Below are 19361 nucleotides of genomic sequence, written 5' to 3' on the forward strand. Positions count from 1 at the left end.
GTTCTAGAGCCTTCCTGTCTGCTGCAGTGCACTTTTCATACCAGACAGTGATGCAGCGTGTTCAGATGCTCTCTATTACACATCTGTAAAATGGCATGAGCATAGATGTGCAAAGTCCCGCTCTCTTCATCCTCCACAGAAAGTAGAGGCATGGGTGAGCTTTCCAGATTCTGAGATCATGAGACGTTGTGCGAGACATGAGCTCTCACGAGTTTGAAACTGCTGGCCATTTCCACTGCTGTGCCGCCAAGGTAAAGAGGGGTGTGAGTAGTATGAGTTCTCTTGAAGTCAGTAGCCATCTCCTTCGTTTGGATGACATTGAGAAAGAGGTTATTTGCCAGTTTCTGATTGTTACTCTTTACTGTGAGACCCTCTGAACTTTAATTTTTAAACATAACATTTACTTTGTTTTAGCAAACCAATTGCAATATATGCAATATAACTAATGCAATATATTTCCCAACCTGCTGCATCCTCTGATCATAAATATAAGGCTTCCTTCCCAGCATCTGCCTCAGCTCTCCTTTCCTACATAATGGTGTGAGAAATCCTTCCAACCAGAACCTCAAGTGTTAAAATAAAACATCTCGAATTTATAATGTTGGAAATTAATCTTTACTTCTCAGAACCTGTATGATAATAATCTATCTCAAGGCAATTTAATCAAGCAGAAGAAAATTAGTCCAGGTTACTACGCTTGATATTGAAAAGATGTGGACCTCAAATGCAAACAGGAGTTGGATGGGCCGCAATGTTCCACTACACTCTTGCTTTGAGATCCAAGATCAATGGCTAAAATTTTCAGCAATAGGCCTAATGGCATCTTTCTGTGCTGTAAACTTTCTGTGATTGTCTGATTCAATGATTATGGCTCACAGGATAATCAAAGACCTCAAGAGAATGAGGCTGAGAGGAAAGAGAAAAAGGGCACAGATTTTCATACTGCCTTTCACAGACTGAGGACATCCCAAATTGCTTCAGTTTATAAAATATATATGAAATAAAGTAACTGCAATGATCTGCTACAATTTGTGAAAGACATATTTTGTGTACAATATGATAATAACTGGATAGTTTGCAGATTGTAATTGAAATACCATCACCGATCAAGGCATGGAAATGTCTGCCTACTTCTGAAGTGCTGCCACTGAATCTTTTACATTCTCCTGAAAGATCATGTAAGTACAGCCCTTGCCAGTGTTTCTGCCCAGATATTTTGCCCAAGTCTCTGGAATGGGATTTGAACTAAGATTCATAAGGTACTGATTTTAGAGAGATATATCATGGAGAACAACCATTTGGCCTATAGATTCCACATCATCCATCAACAACCATGTTTACGCCAACCCTATTTTATTCCTAGCTCCCCCTCCCCAGATTCTACCACTCATCTACCACAAGGGACAATGACCTTTCCAGACCATGGGGTGTTGGAGGAAATCCATGTACTCACATGGAAATGTAGTCTCTACAGAGACAGTGCCCAAAGTCAGGATGCTATGAGGCTGGCGCTATTAAGACTCACTAGAGGAAATATGGAAATTTCAGTAAAGAGGGAATAGATGATGTGAAATAATCTCTTTTTAATCGGCCTAATGTTTTCATTCCTTTCCTCCACAGTTTTGAGCAAACCAAGACCGCACAGTGATGATTATAGCACAATGAAAAAGATTCCTCCGCCAAAGCCTAAAAGAAGTCCCAACACCAGACTGACGGGTTCATATGAAGAGATTTATGTAAGAAAGCCATCTGCATTTAAATTCACTTGCACAACTAAAGCAACCCCATGTACTGGATCTATTCAACGTGCCGCATCAGCTGATAGTCCTCCATGTGGCATGTTCAGTCTCCATCTGTCACACAAAGATGACATTGAGCCAGTTTACATAGAAATGGGTGGAGCCAGAGGGACAGGTGGGAGCTATCTGGTGGAGGTGGAGAGTCCTGATCAAGGAGAATCTGTTTATGAAGAGATGAAATACTGTTTGGTGGAAGACAGCTCAAGTTCTTCTAACTTTTTAGATGAGACAGTTTGTCCTCCACCTGCTTCTGAAAGAAAATCACCAACAATAACTGATGATTTTAGAACAGGCAGTCCTATCATGACCAGCTGCAAGGAATTGGTATGTGACATTCCGCCACCATTTCCAAACCTCCTTCCACACAGGCCACCCTTGCTAGTATTCCCTCCAACACCAGTGCAATGTTCCCCCGCCTCTGATGAATCTCCACTTACACCTCTAGAGGTTAAAAGGTTGCCAGTGCTGGAAACTAACCTGAGTTATTCTGTGCAGTCAGATGAAACATCACCCACATCACCACAGTTTTCAAGCCATCAAAAAGGAGAAAATAAGCCACCAACATCCCCTGGATTGGGTGTATTCAATGTATCAGGAAAGATGTCTCCACCCCCAACCACTCCTCCTCTTCCACTAGTTTCAACTCCACCCTATAAGCCAACTTCACATTTTATTTTCCCACCGGACATTCCAACATCTTGTTTTTCCAGTTCAGGAAAATTAGCTTCAAGCACAGACGTTCCCAAAATATCACAGAAACCTAATCCCTTCCAAGGAGGAGCCATATCTACAAACTCAGCTAGATTATCTTCGTCACCAGTAAAAACCTGCAGGACAGAAACTGGGAAGCACATTTCCTCCTCCACAGTGAATATGTCACTACTACCTTATTCTTCCACTGTCTCCAGACCAATCACCAGCCCACTTGATGAGCTGAGCAGTCTTTTCAGCTCAGGAAGAAGTCTTCTACGAAAATCAGCAGCAGGAAGAAAAATACGGGAGCAAACCAGTAAGTATTTTCATCTTTTAAAAGGTTAGACATATTGGTAGTGGGGCAGGGACTGGAGTTTGGAAACTATTCTGTCTGGAAGTACTGCTGTTGTTCTTAGCAATACTATCCCTGAGAATGTATTGAAGCCTCACTCCAGATACTCAAGCACATAATCCAAGCCGACTCTTCTGTAGAGGAGTGAATTTTGTCCTTTGTGTAAGATATCTGTTCTTTCTGGTAGATGTAAAAGTCTCCACAGCATTTCTCAAGTAGCAAGAGGAATTCCCTTCAGGTCTGAACGAATATTTATCATTCTATGATAATCAGTAAAGCAAGCTATCTTGTCCTATTTCTGATTTATGCAGAAACTCGCATTAATAGTTGCATTTTGCTCCACTTCAATCATGACTATAGTGAATGTAACAAAATTTGACTCACTCAAAGGACATGTAAATTGTGATCCTTTCATTCTATTTATAACAAACATTAGGCAGTTAATTGAGAAGCATTGGAGAAGTTACTCTTCTAAAAATAAGTTGTCCTTTGTAAGTACATACAAACTTGCGTGTATAAAAGTGTGGACTGGTAAAGCATCTTATGATAGTTTATCTATGAATTAGTTAATTACTTCGGAAGTGAAAATCCCTGCTATGGAGATGAACGTACAGGACAATATGTTCACAGGTAGGTTCCACAAACGGCAGTGATAAATTGAAATAAAATCTCTCTATGACATGAAAAATCCATCATCACAGATGCACGCACGCACGGACACACAGAAACGCAGGCGCGCACGCACATGCAGACACATGCACAGACTCGTACGCATGCAGGCCCACACCAAAAAAAACTCTGTATGAGACAATTGATTGTCAGAAATATATTGACCTGGTTGACCTGGTCTCTTTCCCTCCATAAAAGAAAGGATTTGTCAAATACATTCATATGCCTTCTCCCAGTAAGAAGTTGCTGAACAAAACTGTGAAAACAACTTTACAAATTTCCCTAAGAGAAATGCACACTAAAGAAATAATATAAATTTACCTTTTCTCATCAAAATGCTAAACCATTATAATTCCAAATATTTCCATACTTCAAAAGTTTAATGGCAAATAATTAGCAACAACAATTTTTGTATTAACTTCAAAAAGGCTGCCAATTTCTCCAAACAACTGAAGCTCCTTACATCAGTTTGCTGGGAATTAGAGGATGAAATTTGTCTCTGGCAATTAGTACTAAAATCATATTAGACTCATTGTACTCACCTTCAGACATTCAGTTGCCTTGACTTCAACTGGTAGTCAGTTCTCTTGTATATCATTAGTGCTGGTATTAAAAGGCAATTTCCTCTACCTCTATCAAGAGAAAATCTGCAGATGCTGGAAATCCGAGCAACACACATAACACGCTGGAGGAACTCAGCAGGCCAGGTAGCATCAATGGGAAAAAAGTACAGTCGACTTTTTGGGCTGAAATCCTTCGGCAGGACTGAAGAATAAAACCTGAGGAGTAGACTTAAAAAGTGGGGAGGGACAGAGAGAACACCAGGTAGTAGGTGAAACCAGGGATGAAGTAAAGAGCTGGGAAGTTGATTGGTGAGATGAGATGAGAGAAGGAAAAGGGGATGGGAAATGGAGAATGGGGGGGCTGGGGGGGCATTACTGGAAGTTTGAGAAATCTATGTTTATGCCATCAGGTTGGAGGCTACCCAAACAGAATATAAGGTGTTGTTCCTCAAACCTAAGTGTGGCCTTATCCCAACAGTGGAGGAGGCCATGGATGGACATATTGGAATGGGAAGTGGAATTAAAATGAGGGGCCACTGGGAGATTCTGCTTGTTCTGATGGACGGAGCATAGATGCTCGGTGAAGCAGTTTCCCAATCTACGTTGGGTTTCACCGATATTCAGGAGGCCACACTGGGAGCACCAAACACAGTAAATGGCACCAACAGAGTCACAGAAGAAGCATTGCCTCACCTGGAAGGACTGTTGTGAGGGAGGAGATGTAGGGACAGGTGTAGCACTTGTTCCACTTGCAAGGATAAGTGCCAGTAGGGAGATCAGTGGGGAGTGACGAATGGACAAGGGAGTCGCGTAGGGAGCAATCCCTGCGGAGAGCAGAAAGTGGGGGAATGGGAAAGATGTGCTTGGTGGTGGGATCCCATTAGAGGTGGTGGAAGTTTCAGACAATTATTTGCTGGACATAGTGGCTGGTGGAGTAGTAAGTGAGGACAAGAGGAACCCTATCCTTAGTACGGTGGCAGGAGGATGGGGTAAGAGCAGATGTTCATGAAATGGAAGAGATGCGATTGAGGGCAAGGTTGATGGCGAAGGAAAGGAAGCTCCTTTCTTTGAAAAAGGAGGACATCTCCTTCATTCTAAAATGAAAAGTTTCATCCTAAGAGCAGATTCAGCGGAGAGAGAAGAATTCAGATTAGGGACGGCGTTTTACAAGTAGTAAGATAGGACGTGGTGTAGCCTAAGTAGCTGTGAGAGCCCATGAGTTTGTAATAGACATCAGTGGATAAGCTGTCTCTGGAGATGGAGACAGTGAGATTGAGAAAGGGAAGGAAGGTGTTCGAAATGGACCAGATGAACTTAAGGGCAGGGTGGAAGTTGGAGGAAAAGTGATGCAGTCAAAAAGTTCAGCATGGGTGCAGGAAGCAGCACCAATGCAGTCGTCAATGTAGCGCAGGAAAAGTGTTGGGAGGTCACCAGTGTATGCTTGGAACATAGACTGTCCCATGTAGCCAACAAACAGGCAGGCATAGCTGAGACACGTGCAAGTGCTACACCTTTTGGCCACCCATTTTAATTCCACTTTCCATTCTCATTCTGATATGTCCATCTATGACCTCCATAGGTTGGAGGAACAACACCTTATATTCCATCTGGGTAGCCTCCAACCTGATGGCATGAACATTGATTTCTCAAACTTCTGGTAATGCCCCCACCCCCCTCCCCTCCATTTCCCATCCCTTTTTCCCTCTCTCACCTCATCTCATCAATCAACTTCCCAGCTCGTTACTTCATCCCTCCCCCTCCAGGTTTCATCTGTCACTTGGTGTTTCTCTCTCCCATCCTCCCACCTTTTAAATCTACTCCTCAGCCTTTTTCTCCAGTCCTGCCAAAGTGTTTTGGCCAAAACATCAACTGTACTCTTTTCCATAGATGCTGCCTGGCCTGCCAAGTTCCTCCAGCATTTTGTGCGTGTTTCTGTACCTGTCTGTCTGTCGATGAAAACATTTCCCACAGTACAAAATGTGCTAGCAGAGCTAGAGCAACTCCTAGCTCTCCTAACAGAGGACCAAATGTATGGAGGCTAAGATTTTTAAAATAAATGGTCCGTGAGATCTGCTACCTGTTAATGTTAGAGATGCAATCAAGGCACCGATAAAAATGCTGGTGCAATTAATGAGTCAGGCAGTATCTATGGGGGAATGGGATTGTCAATGTTTCGGGTGTCAGCAATTGGGAAACATGGACTCTCCATTTCCCTTCACAGATGGTGCCTAACCTGTTAAGTCCCTCCAGCATTTGGTGTGTTTCTCCAGATTCCAGCATCTGCATTTTCCTGTATCACCCATGATCCTGATGTCCTATTGGCCCTAAATTTCTTAACCTCCAGATTATTTTAGACAATTGCAGATGACGTGGTATATCAAATTGATATAACATATCTTGCATTTTGCTGTCCACTACAATACAGGCAGATGGATTTATCCAAAGTGTTATGTTTCCATACCAGGCTGTGAAGCAGCAGATCAATATACTCTCTACCATACATCTATAAAAGTTTGTCATGGTTTCAGATGTCATGCCAAATCTCCTCAAACTTTTATAGAAGTTGAGGTGCTGCCATGCTTTCTTCATAATTGCACTTATGTGCTGGTCCCTGGACAGGTCCTCTGAAATGATAACATAGAGGAATTTAAACTTACTGACCCACTCCACCTCTGATCTCCTTGCAATGACTGGCTAATGGACCTCCAATTTCCTCCTCTTGAAGTCAGTAATCAGCTCCTTGGTCTTGTTGACATTGAGTGAGGGGTTATTGTGGCACCACTTTGCCAGATTTTCAATCTTCCTCCAATATGTTAATTTACCACCACCGATGTGGTGTCATTAGCAAACTTAAAATTGTCATTGGAGTTGTGCTTAGCCACACAGTCATAAGTGTAAAGCAAGTAAAGCAGGGAGCTAACGACATAGCCTTGTGGTGCACCTGTGCTGATGGACATTGTGGAGATGTTGTTGCCAACTTTGTTGCTTTGAAGTAAAGAACTAATCCAGTCCTTTGGCTTTTCCACCTATCACCTTTTAGCTTGCAGACCTTCCCCTGCCCCACCTTTTTATTCTGGCTTCTTCCCCCTTCCTTTGCAGTCCTGTTGAAGGGCCTTGGCCCAAGACGTTGACTGTTTATTCATTTCCATAAATGTTGCCTGATGTACCGAGCTCCTCCAGCATTTTGTGCGTGTTGCCCTGGATTTCCGTCATCTATTTATTGTGTTTGTTATAATGATAATGCAATAATCATTGGGGAAATTTAATCTACATATGAATAGGGTGAAATAGCTGCAACAGAGTGGCAGCTGATTTGATTGAGAATGGATTTCTAAACATTTAAATTTCTATGTTCTTATAATATAGAAGACTTTTCAGCTTATGGTTTCTCCTGGAGTTGTCCCATTAGCCCAGTTGTTTTTCCCATCTGACCACCCCAGACTCTATAATTTACTGGGGTAATTTCCAGTAGCCAATCAGCCTAGGAACTCACATGTTTTGGGATGTGGTAGGAAAGTGGAATAGCTAATTGAATTGTGTACAATCACAAGGATTATGTGGAGCTGCACACTAACTACACCGGACAAAGGGTCTCAGCCGGAAACGTCGACTGTGCCTCTTCCTAGAGAGGCTGCCTGGCCTGCTGCGTTCACCAGCATTTCGTGTGTGTTGCTTGTAACTACACTGGATGTCTGGATTGAACCAGGGTCACTAAAGCTGTACTGTACTGTACTGCAGCTCAACTACCTGTGCCATGGTTATGAAATCAATGAAGAAAAGATTATTTTAAATTAGTAATTTTATAATCAGAAACGATTAATCAATATTTTGAACATAAGCGGCCTTTAGTAAAGAGTGATCACAAATGCTAGACTTGTAAATAAAATTCTGAAACCAATGTCATAAATCAAACAAACTATTGAGCCAGGAGTTACATTACATTGAAAATATCAGAGTAAACCAGCAATGAATAACATTTAAGGACCTAATGCATAGTTTATAGTAAATACATAAATTTTAAGGCAATAAAGTTTAAAGGTTACCTTAAAGGCAACAGCTATAACTGTGACCCATCAAGAGAAATTAAACAGCATTAGATGAAAGGAAAAGGGTCATAATGTCATCAATAAAGCAATAATGCTGAGGTCTGTGAAAACATTCAGTATTCAGCAAATCCAGATAAAGACATTGATAAGAAAGCAGAATCAACAAACAATGCAAACTGTCTTTTCAAGCAAGCAGCAGTGCACCAATCATCCAGCATCCTATCACGGCCATCCCATTTCTTTCTCTTCACAATCCCCTCAACTACTTGCCATTTCTACCACTCATCTTCATAACAAAGACAAATATGGTGGCCAGTTAACCTATCAACATCCCAAATGTGGATATTGGACAGAACTGGAGAACCCAGAGCAACCCACACAATCACAAGGATGACACATAGCACTTGAGACATGACACAGGGTTAAACTTGGAATTGTGAGGCAGCAATTCAATTAGCTGCACCACTGTGCTGCCCGATAAAAATTGGAAGTAGGATTTCAGAATATTCTGATGAGAATCATAAAAGTACACTGTAAAAAGCTTCCATAGATAGGTAAAAAAATGAAAGCTACACAAATATGAATAAAAGTCGATAACATTAAAGAATGGCAGAGAAATGAATTGCAGATTTTCTTGCATAAAAACCCAGATAATTTAACAGAAGCCATCGAGAACTTGTTTGTGGTGAATGAGGAGTTCAAAGAAATTAGTAAGCAATAAGAAAAGCAACGTTAGACTTCATTAAAAGAGGTTTTGAATACCACAATAATGACAACTTACTGCAATTTTATAGTGTATCAGGAGAAATGTCCGTGGCTCTGAAGAAGGAAATACATGCAACAGAGGGAGTTCACCAGAATGACTCCTTGGAGGTTGAGGGTGAGGAGAGGGAGGGTGTGCAGTAGATTATCACAACAGGAGAGATAGAGCGACCGAGCCTTTGCTCTCTTGACACAAACAAAAGAAAACCTGCAGATGCCGGAAATCCAAGCAATACACACAAAATGCTGGAGGAACTCAGCAGGCCAGGCGGCATCTATGGAAAAAGGTACAGTCAATGTTTCAGGCTAAAACTCTTCGGCAGGGATAGAGAAAAAAGCTGAAGACTTGATTTAAAAGGTGGGTGGAGTGGAGAGAGAAACACAAGGTGATAAGTGAAACATGAAGGGGGAGGGATGAGGTAGAGAGCTGGGAAGTTGGTTGGTGAAAGAGACAGAAGGCCATGGAAGAAAGAAAAGGGAGGACAACCAGAGGGAGGCGATGGGCAGACGAGATAAGGTGACAGAGAGTAAAGGGGATAGAAAATTGTGAAAGGGGATGGGGTTGGGGGACATTACCAGAAGTTTGAGAAATCAATAGTCATGCCATCAGGTTGGAGGCTACACAAACGGAATATAAGGTGTTGTTCCTCCAATCTAAGTGTGGCCATATCACAACAGTAGAGGAGGCCATGGGTGGACATATCGGGATGGGAATGGGAAGTGGAATTAAAATGGGTGGGCACTGGGAGATCCCACTTGTTCTGGCAGACGGAGTGTAGATGATCAACAAAGCGGTCTCCCAATCTATGTTGGGTCTCACCGATATACAGGAGGCCACACCGGGAGCACCAAGTGCCGTAAAAAGCCCCAGAGTCACAGGTGAAGTGTCGCCTCTCTTGGAAGGATTGCTTAGTGCCCTGAATGGTGGTGAGGGAGGAGGTGTAGGGGTAGGTATAGCACTTGTTCTGTTTGCAAGGGTAAGTGCCAGGAGGGAGATCAGTGGAGAGGGACAAGAGAATTGAGTAGGGAGCAATTCCTGTGAGAAGCAGGAAATAGAGAAGGGCAGCGGGGGGTAGATGTGCTTGGTGGTGGGATCCTGTGCGAGATGGCGGAAGCTTCAGAGAATTATGTGCTGGACAGAGAGGCTGGTGGGGTGGTAGATGAGAATAACCTTATCGCTGGTAGGCTGGTGGAAGGATGGGGTGAAGGCAGAAGTGTGTGATAAGAAAAAGATGTGGTTGATGGCAGTGTTGATGGTGGAGGAAGGGAAACTCCTTTCTTTGAATAAGGAAGACATCCTTTTTGTTCCCGAATGAAAAGGCTCATCCTGAGGAAACAGAGGAATTAAAAGAAGGGGATGGCATGTTAAAGTAAAGGGAGCCCCTTACTACATCATCCACACTGGACAAATGTGTGGGAAATGAGGCCACAGTGAGATGGGAATGTGGGAACAGGACCACAGTGAGACAAGAAGAGTAGGAACTGAAGCCACAGTGAGACAGGAGTTTGGGAACTGGGGTCACAGTGAGATTGGAGTGTGGGAACTGGGGTCACTAGGAGATTGGAGTGTGGGAACTGGGGTCACAGGGAGATTGGAGTGTGGGAACTGGGGTCACAGGGAGATTGGAGTGTAGGAATTGGGGTCAGTAGGCGACTGGTGTGTACGATCTGGGGTCAGGGAGATTAGAGTGTGTCAACTAGGGTCACAGGGAGATTGGAGTATAGCAACTGGGGTGTCATGGAGATTGAATTGTGGGAATTGGGGTCACAGGGAGATTGAAGTGTGGGTGCTGGGGTCACAAGGAGATTGGATTGCAGGAACTGGGGTGATAGGGAGATTGGAGTCTGGGATCAGGGGTCACAGGGAGATTGAAGTGTAGGAACTGAGGTCACAGGGAGATTGGAGTGTGGGTTCTGAGGTCACAAGGAGATTGGAGTACAGGAACTGAGGTCATAGGGAGATTTCAGTGTAACAACTGGGCTCACAGGCAGATTGGAGAATGGGAACTGGGGTCACAGGGAGATTGGAGTGTAGCAACTGGGGTCACGGAGAATAGAGTGTAACAACTGGGCTCACAGGCAGATTGGAGAATGGGAACTGGAGTCACAGGGAGATTGAAGAGTAGGAACTGGGGTCACAGGGAGATTGGAGTGCAGTAAGTGGGGTGATACGGAGATTGGAAAGTAGGAAGTGGAGTCACAGGAAAATTAGAGTGTGGGACTATGGTTTCTGGGAGATTGGAGGGCAGGATCTGTTGTCACAGGCTGATTGGAGTTTGTTAACTGTGGTCACTGAGAGATTGGAGTGTGGGAACTCTCATCACAATGAGTCTGGAGAAAAGAAACTGGGGTCGCAGGGAGATTGGAGTGTGGGAACTCTGGTCACAGGGAGTCTGGAGTGTAGACACTGGGGTCGCAGGGAGATTGGAGTATAGGAATTGGGGTGACAGGGAGATTGGATTGTAGGAAATGTGGTCTCATGGAGATTGTTTAGTGTGAGAACTGGGGTCATCGGGAGATTGGAGTGTTGGAACTGGGGTGACAGGGAGATTTCAGTGTGAGATCTTGGGTCACAGGATGATTGGTTCGTGGGTACTAGGGTCACTGGGAGATTGGAGTGTGAGAACTGGGGTCAAAGGCAGATTGGAGTGATGGGACTGGGGTTACAGGGACACTGGAATGTAGGAACTGTGGTCACAGGAAGTTTGGAGTGTGGGAACTGGGGTCACAGGGAGATTGCAGTGTAGGAACTGGGGTGATAGGGAGATTGGAGTGTGAGAACTGGGGTCACAGGGAGATTGGAGCATAGGAACAGGGTAACAGGCAGATTGGAGTTTGAAAACTGAGGTCACAGGGGGATCGGCATTTGGGATCTGGGGTCACAGTGTGATTGGAGTGTAGGAACTGGGGTCACCGGGAGATTAGATTGTGGGGACTGGGGTGAGAGGGAAATTGGAGTACAGGGGCTGGATCAAAGGGAGATTGTAGTCTGGGATCTGGGGTCACAAGGAGATTGGAGTGTGGATACTGGGGAAAAAAGGAGATTGGAGTGCACTAACCTGGATGACAGGGAGGTTGGAGTTTTGGAACTCAGGTGACAGGGAGATTGGAGTCTGGGAACTGGAGTCTCAGGGAGATTGGAGTGTGACAACAGGGGTGACAGGGAGATTGGAGTGTAGGAGCTAGGTTAACAGGGAGATTGCAGTGAGAGAACTGGGGTGGCAGGGAGATTGGTGTGTAGGAACTGGGGTCACTGGGAGATTGGAGTGTGGGAACTGGAGGGACAGGGAGATTGGAATGTGAGAACTGGGGTGATAGGTAGATTGGTGTGCAGGAACTGAGGTCACAGGGAGATTGGAGTGTAGGAATTGGGGTCAGTAGGCGATTGGTGTGTACGATCTGGGGTCAGGGAGATTAGAGTGTGTCAACTGGGGTCACAGGGAGATTGGAGTATAGGAACTGGGGTCACAGGGAGAATACAGTTTTGGAACTGGGGTCATAGGGAGATTTCAGTGTGAGAACTGGGGTCACAGGGAGATTGGAGTGTAGTAACTGGGGTCAAAGGGAGATTGGAGTGTGGGAACTTGGGTCACAGGCAGATTGGAGTGTAGGAACTGGGGTCGCAGGGAGATTGGAGTGTGGAAACAAGGGTCACTGGGAGATTTGTGTGTAGGAACTATTGTCACAGGCTGATTGGTTCATGTGTACTGGGGTCAAAGGCAGATTGGAGAGTAGGAACTGTGGTTACAGGGAGTTTGGAGTGTGGGAATTCTGGTCACAGGGAGTCTGGAGAGTAGACACTGGGGTCGCAGGGAGATTGGAGTATAGGAATTGGGGTGACAGGGAGATTGGATTGTAGGAACTGGGGTGGCAGGGAGATTGCAGTGAGAGAACTGGGGTGGCAGGGAGATTGGTGTGTAGGAACTGGGGTCACTGGGAGATTGGAGTGTGGGAACTGGAGGGACAGGGAGATTGGAATGTGAGAACTGGGGTGATAGGTAGATTGGTGTGCAGGAACTGAGGTCACAGGGAGATTGGAGTGTAGGAATTGGGGTCAGTAGGCGATTGGTGTGTACGATCTGGGGTCAGGGAGATTAGAGTGTGTCAACTGGGGTCACAGGGAGATTGGAGTATAGGAACTGGGGTCACAGGGAGAATACAGTTTTGGAACTGGGGTCATAGGGAGATTTCAGTGTGAGAACTGGGGTCACAGGGAGATTGGAGTGTAGTAACTGGGGTCAAAGGGAGATTGGAGTGTGGGAACTTGGGTCACAGGCAGATTGGAGTGTAGGAACTGGGGTCGCAGGGAGATTGGAGTGTGGAAACAAGGGTCACTGGGAGATTTGTGTGTAGGAACTATTGTCACAGGCTGATTGGTTCATGTGTACTGGGGTCAAAGGCAGATTGGAGAGTAGGAACTGTGGTTACAGGGAGTTTGGAGTGTGGGAATTCTGGTCACAGGGAGTCTGGAGAGTAGACACTGGGGTCGCAGGGAGATTGGAGTATAGGAATTGGGGTGACAGGGAGATTGGATTGTAGGAACTGGGGTGACAGGGAGATTTCAGTGTGAGATCTTGGGTCACAGGGTTATTGGTTCGTGGGTACTAGGGTCACTGAGAGATTGGAGTGTGAGAACTGGGGTCAAAGGCAGATTGGAGTGATGGGACTGGGGTTACAGGGATACTGGAATGTAGGAACTGGGGTCACAGGAGGTTTGGAGTGTGGGAACTGGGGTCACAGGGATATTGGAGTGTAGAAAGTGGGGTCACAAGGAGATTAGAAAGTGGGAACTGGGGTCATAGGGAGATTTCAGTGTGAGAACTGGGGTCACAAGGAGATTGGAGTGTAGCAACTGGAGTCACAGGGAGATTGGAGAGTGGGAACTAGGGTCATAGGGGGATTGGAGAGTAGGAATTGAGGTCACAGAGAGATTGGAGTGTAGGAACTGGGGTGATAGGGAGATTGGAGTGTGAGAACTGGGGTGACAGGGAGATTGTTGTGTAGGAAGTGGGGTGACCGGGAGATTGGAGTGTAGGAACTGGGGTCACAGGGAGATTGGAGTGTAGGAACTGGGGTGATAAGGAGATTGGAGTCTGAGATCGGGGGTCACAGAGATTGGAGTGTAGAAACTGGGGTTACAGGGAGATTGGAGAGTGAGAACTGGGGTCACAGGGAGATTGGAATGTAGCAACTGGGGTCACAGGGAGATTGGAGAGTGGGAACTAGGGTCATAGGAGGATTGGAGAGTAGGAACTGAGGTCACAGGGAGTTTGGAGTGTAGCAACTGGGATCACAGGGAGATTGGAAAGTGGGAACCAGGGTCATAGGGGGATTGGAGAGTAGGAACTGAGGTCACGGAGATTGGAGAGTGAGAACAGCAGGCACCAGGAGATTGAAGAGTAGGAACTGGGGTCACAGGGAAAATGGAGTGCAGGAACTGGGTTAACAGGGAGATTGTTGTGTTAGAACTGGGGTGACAGGGAGATTGGTGAGTAGGAACTGGGATGACAGGGAGATTGGAGTCTGAGATCAGGGGTCGTAGAGATTGGAGTGTAGGAACTGAGGTCACAGGGAGATTGGAGAGTGGGTACTGGGGTCACAAGGAAATTGCAATGCAGAAACTGCGGTAATAGGGAGACCGGAGTCTGGGAACTGGGGTCACAGGGAGACTGGAGTGTGAGAACTTGGGTCACAGGGAAATTGGTGTGTGTTGCAACTGTCGTCACTGGGAGATTGGAGTGTGAGAACTGGGGTCACAGGGAGATTAGAGTGTGGGAACTGGGGTCACAGAGAGATTGGAGCATAGGAACAGGGGTAATAGGCAGATTGGAGTTTGAAAACTGAGGTCACGGGGATCGGCTTTTGGGATCTGGGGTCACCGTGTGATTGGAGTGTAGGAACTGGGGTCACCGGGAGATTAGATTGTGGGGACTGGGGTGAGAGGGAAATTGGAGTGCAGGGGCTGGATCAAAGGAAGATTGTAGTCTGGGATCTGGGGTCACAAGGAGATTGGAGTGTGGATACTGGGGAAAAAAGGAGATTGGAGTGCACTAACCTGGATGACAGGGAGGTTGGAGTTTTGGAACTCAGGTGACAGGGAGATTGGAGTCTGGGAACTGGAGTCTCAGGGAGATTGGAGTGTGACAACAGGGGTGACAGGGAGATTGGAGTCTGGGAACTGGAGTCTCAGGGAGATTGGAGTGTGACAACAGGGGTGACAGGGAGATTGGAGTCTGGGAACTGGAGTCTCAGGGAGATTGGAGTGTGACAACAGGGGTGACAGGGAGATTGGAGTGTAGGAGCTAGGTTAACAGGGAGATTGCAGTGAGAGAACTGGGGTGGCAGGGAGATTGGTGTGTAGGAACTGGGGTCACTGGGAGATTGGAGTGTTGGAACTGGAGTGACAGGGAGATTGGAATGTGAGAACTGGGGTGATAGGCAGATTGGTGTGTAGGAACTGGGGTGACAGGGAGATTGGAGTGTGGGTACAGGGGTCACAAGGAGATTAGAGTGTAGTAACTGGGGTGATAGGGAGATTGGAGTCTGAGATCGGGGGTGACGGATATCGGAGTGTAAGAACTGGGGTCACAGGGAGATTGGAGAGTGGGTACTGGGGTCACAAGGAGGTTGCAGTGCAGGAACTGGGGTGATAGGGAAACTGGAGTCTGGGAACTGGAGTCTCAGGGAGACTGGAGTGTGGGAATTGGGACCACAGGGAGTTTGGAGTGTGGGAACTGGGGTCACAGGGAGATTGGAGAGTGGGAATTGGGGTCATAGGGAGATTGGAATGTGGGAACTGGGGTCACAGGGAGATTGGAGAGTGGGAATTGGGGTCATAGGGAGATTGGAATGTGGGAACTTGGGTCACAGGCAGATTGGAGTGTAGGAACCGAGATCACAGGGAGTTTGGAATGTGGGAACTTGGGTCACAGGCAGATTGGAGTGTGGGAACTGGGGTCACAGGGAGATTGGAGTGTAGGAACTGGGGTCACAGGGAGATTGGAGTGTAGGAACTGGGGTCACAGGGAGATTGGAGAGTGGGAATTGGGGTCATAGGGAGATTGGAATGTGGGAACTTGGGTCACAGGCAGATTGGAGTGTGGGAACTGGGGTCACAGGGAGATTGGAGTGTAGGAACTGGGGTCACAAGGAGATTAGAGTGTAGGAACTGGGGATATAGGGATATTGGAATCTGAGATCAGGGGTCACAGAAATTAGAGTGTAGGAACTGGGGTCACAGGGAGAATGGAGTGTGGGTACTGGGGTCACAGGGAGATTGGAGAGTGGGAATTGGGGTCATAGGGAGATTGGAATGTGGGAACTTGGGTCACAGGCAGATTGGAGTGTAGGAACTGGGGTCACAGGGAGAATGGAGTGTGGGTACTGGGGTCACAGGGAGTTTGGAGTGCAGGAACTGGAATGATAGGGAGATTGCAGTCTGGGAACTTTTGTCACAGGGAGAATGGATTGTTGGAACTGGGGTCACAGGGAGATTGGAGAGTGGGAACTAGGGTCATAGGGGGAATGGAGAGTAGGAACTGAGGTCACAGAGATTGGAGTGTGGGAACAGGGGTGTCATGGAGATTGGCTTGTGGGAACTGGGGTCACAGGGAGTTTGAAGTGTGGGTGCTGGGGTCACAAGGAAATTGGAGTTCAGGAACTGGGGTGATAGGGAGATTGCAGTCTGGGATCAGGGGTCACAGGGAGATTGGAGTGTAGGAACTGAGGTCACAGGGAGATTGGAGTGTGGGTACTGAGGTCACAAGGAGATTGGAGTGCAGGAACTGGGGTCATAGGGAGATTTCAGTGTAACAACTGGGCTCACAGGCAGATTGGAGAATGGGAACTGGGGTCACAGGGAGATTGAAGAGTTGGAACTGGGGTCACAGGGAGAATACAGTGTTGGAACTGGGATCATAGGGAGATTTCATATGAGAACTGGGGTGACAGGGATATTGGAGTGTAGCAACTGGGGTCACAGGGTGGTTGGAGAGTGGGAACTGGGGTCATAGGGAGATTGGAGTATGGGAACTGGGGTGATGGAGAGATTGGAGTTTGGGAGCTGGGGTGTCAGGGAGATTGGATTGTGGCAACTGGGGTCACAGGGAGATTGGAGTCTGAGAACTGGGGTCACAGGGAGATTGGAGTCTGAGAACTGGGGTCACAGGGAGATTGGAGTCTGAGAACTGGGGTCACAGGGAGATTGGAGTCTGAGAACTGGGGTCACAGGGAGATTGGAGTGTAGGAGCTAGGGTCACAGGGAGATTAGAGTGTGGGTACTGGGGTCACAAGGAGATTGGAGTGTAGGAACCGGGGTGAAAGGGAGATTGGTGTCTGGGCTCATAGGTCACAGGGAGTTTGGAGTGTAGGAACTTGGGTCACAGGGAGATTGGAGAATGGGAACAGAGGTCACAGGGAGATTGGAGTGTAGGAACTGGGGTCACAGGGAGATTGGAGTGTTGGAACTGGGGTCACAGGGAGATTGGAGTGTAGGAACCGGGGTGATACAGAGATTGGAAAGTAGGAACTTGAGTCACAGGGAAATTGGAGTGTGGGAAGTATGGTTTCTGGGAGATTTGAGGGCAGGAACTGTTGTCACAGGCTTATTGGAGTTTGTTAACTGGGGTCACTGAGAGATTGGAGTGTGGGAACTCTGGTCACAGTGAGTCTGGAGAAAAGGAACTGGGGTCGCAGGGAAATTGGAGTTGGAATCTGGGGTCACTGGGAGATTTGTGTGTAGGAACTATTATCACAGGCTGATTGGTTCGTGTGTACTGGGGTCAAAGGCAGATTGGAGTGCAGGAACTGTGGTTACAGGGAGTTTGGAGTGTGGGAATTCTGGTCACAGGGAGTCTGGAGAGTAGAAACTGGAGTCGCAGGGAGATTGGAGTGTAGGAATTGGGGTGACAGGGAGATTGGATTGTAGGAAATGTGGTCACAGGGAGATAGTAGTGTGAGAACTGGGGTCACCGGGAGATTGGAGTGTTGGAACTGGGGTGACAGGGAGATTGGTGTGTGATAAGTGGGATCACAGTGAGCTTTGAGTGTTGGAACGGGGATGACAGGGAGATTACAGTGTGAGATCTTGGGTCACAGGGAGACTGCAGAGTTGGAACTGGGGTCACAAGGAGATTGGAGTGCAGGAACAGAGTCACAGGATGATTGGTTCGTGGGTACTAGGGTCACTAGGAGATTTTAGTGTGAGAACTGGGTCACTGGGAGATTGGAGTGTGAGAACTGAGGTCAAAGACAGATTGGAGTGATGGAACTGCGGTTACAGGGATACTAGAATGTAGGAACTGGGGTCACAGGGAGTTTGGAGTGTGGGAACTGGGGTCACAGGGAGTTTGGAGTGTGGGAACTGGGGTCACAGGGAATTTGGAGTGCGGGAACTGGGGTCACAGGGAGTTTGGAGTGTGGGAACTGGGGTCACAGGGAGATTGGAGTGTAGGAACTGGGGTCACAGGGAGATTGGAGTGTGGGTACTGGGGTCACAGGGAGATTGGAGTGTGGGAACTGGGGTCACAGGGAGATTGGAGTGTGGGTACTGGGGTCACAAGGAGATTAGAGTGTAGGAACTGGGATGATTGGGATATAGGAATCTGAGATCAGGGGTCACAGAGATTAGAGTGTAGGAAGTGGGGTCACAGGGAGAATGGAGTGTGGGTACTGGGGTCACAGGGAGTTTGGAGTGCAGGAACTGGAAGGATAGGGAGATTGCAGTCTGGGAACTTTTGTCACAGGGAGAATGGATTGTTGGAACTGGGGTCATAGGGGGAATGGAGAGTAGGAACTGAGGTCACCGAGAGATTGGAGTGTAGGAACTGGGGTGATAGGGAGATTGGAGTGTAAGAACTGGGGTGACAGGGAGATTGCTGTGTAGGAAGTGGGGTGACAGGGAGATTGGAGTGTGAGAACTGGGGTCACAGGGAGATTGGAGAGTGAGAACTGTGGTCACTGGGAGATTGGAGAGTGAGAACTGTGGTCACTGGGAGATTGGAGTGTAGGAACTGGGGTCACAGTGAGATTGGAGCATAGGAACAGGGGTAACAGGCAGATTGCAGTTTGAAAACTGAGGTCACAGGGGGATCGGCATTTGGGATCTGGGGTCACAGTGTGATTGGAGTGTAGGAACTGGGGTCACAGGGAGATTGGAGTGTGGGAACTGGGGTCACAGGGAGTTTGGAGTGTGGGAACTGGGGTCACAGGGAGTTTGGAGTGTAGGAACTGGGGTCACAGGGAGTTTGGAGTATGGGAACTGGGGTCACAGGGAGATTGGAGTGTTGGAACTGGGGTGACAGGGAGATTGGAGTGTGGGAACTGGGGTCACAGGGAGTTTGGAGTGTAGGAACTGGGGTCACAGGGAGATTTCAGTGTGAGATCTTGGGTCACAGGGAGACTGCAGAGTTGGAACTGGGGTCACAAGGAGATTGGAGTGCAGGAACAGAGTCACAGGATGATTGGTTCATGGGTACTA

General features: G+C 47.0%; 1 protein-coding gene across 1 annotated transcript in view; it reads left to right on the forward strand.

Moving 5' to 3' along the window:
* Positions 1-19361, forward strand: part of myo16 (myosin XVI) — a 541014-nt gene that overhangs the window by 464788 nt on the left and 56865 nt on the right. Inside the window, exon 31 of the mRNA XM_072264587.1 lies at positions 1621-2808. Within this exon, the coding sequence (XP_072120688.1) occupies positions 1621-2808 (1188 nt within the window). The remainder of the gene's footprint in view (positions 1-1620; positions 2809-19361) is intronic.

Source organism: Mobula birostris, chromosome 7, assembly GCF_030028105.1.
Source record: "Mobula birostris isolate sMobBir1 chromosome 7, sMobBir1.hap1, whole genome shotgun sequence".
Classification (NCBI taxonomy): domain Eukaryota; kingdom Metazoa; phylum Chordata; class Chondrichthyes; order Myliobatiformes; family Myliobatidae; genus Mobula; species Mobula birostris.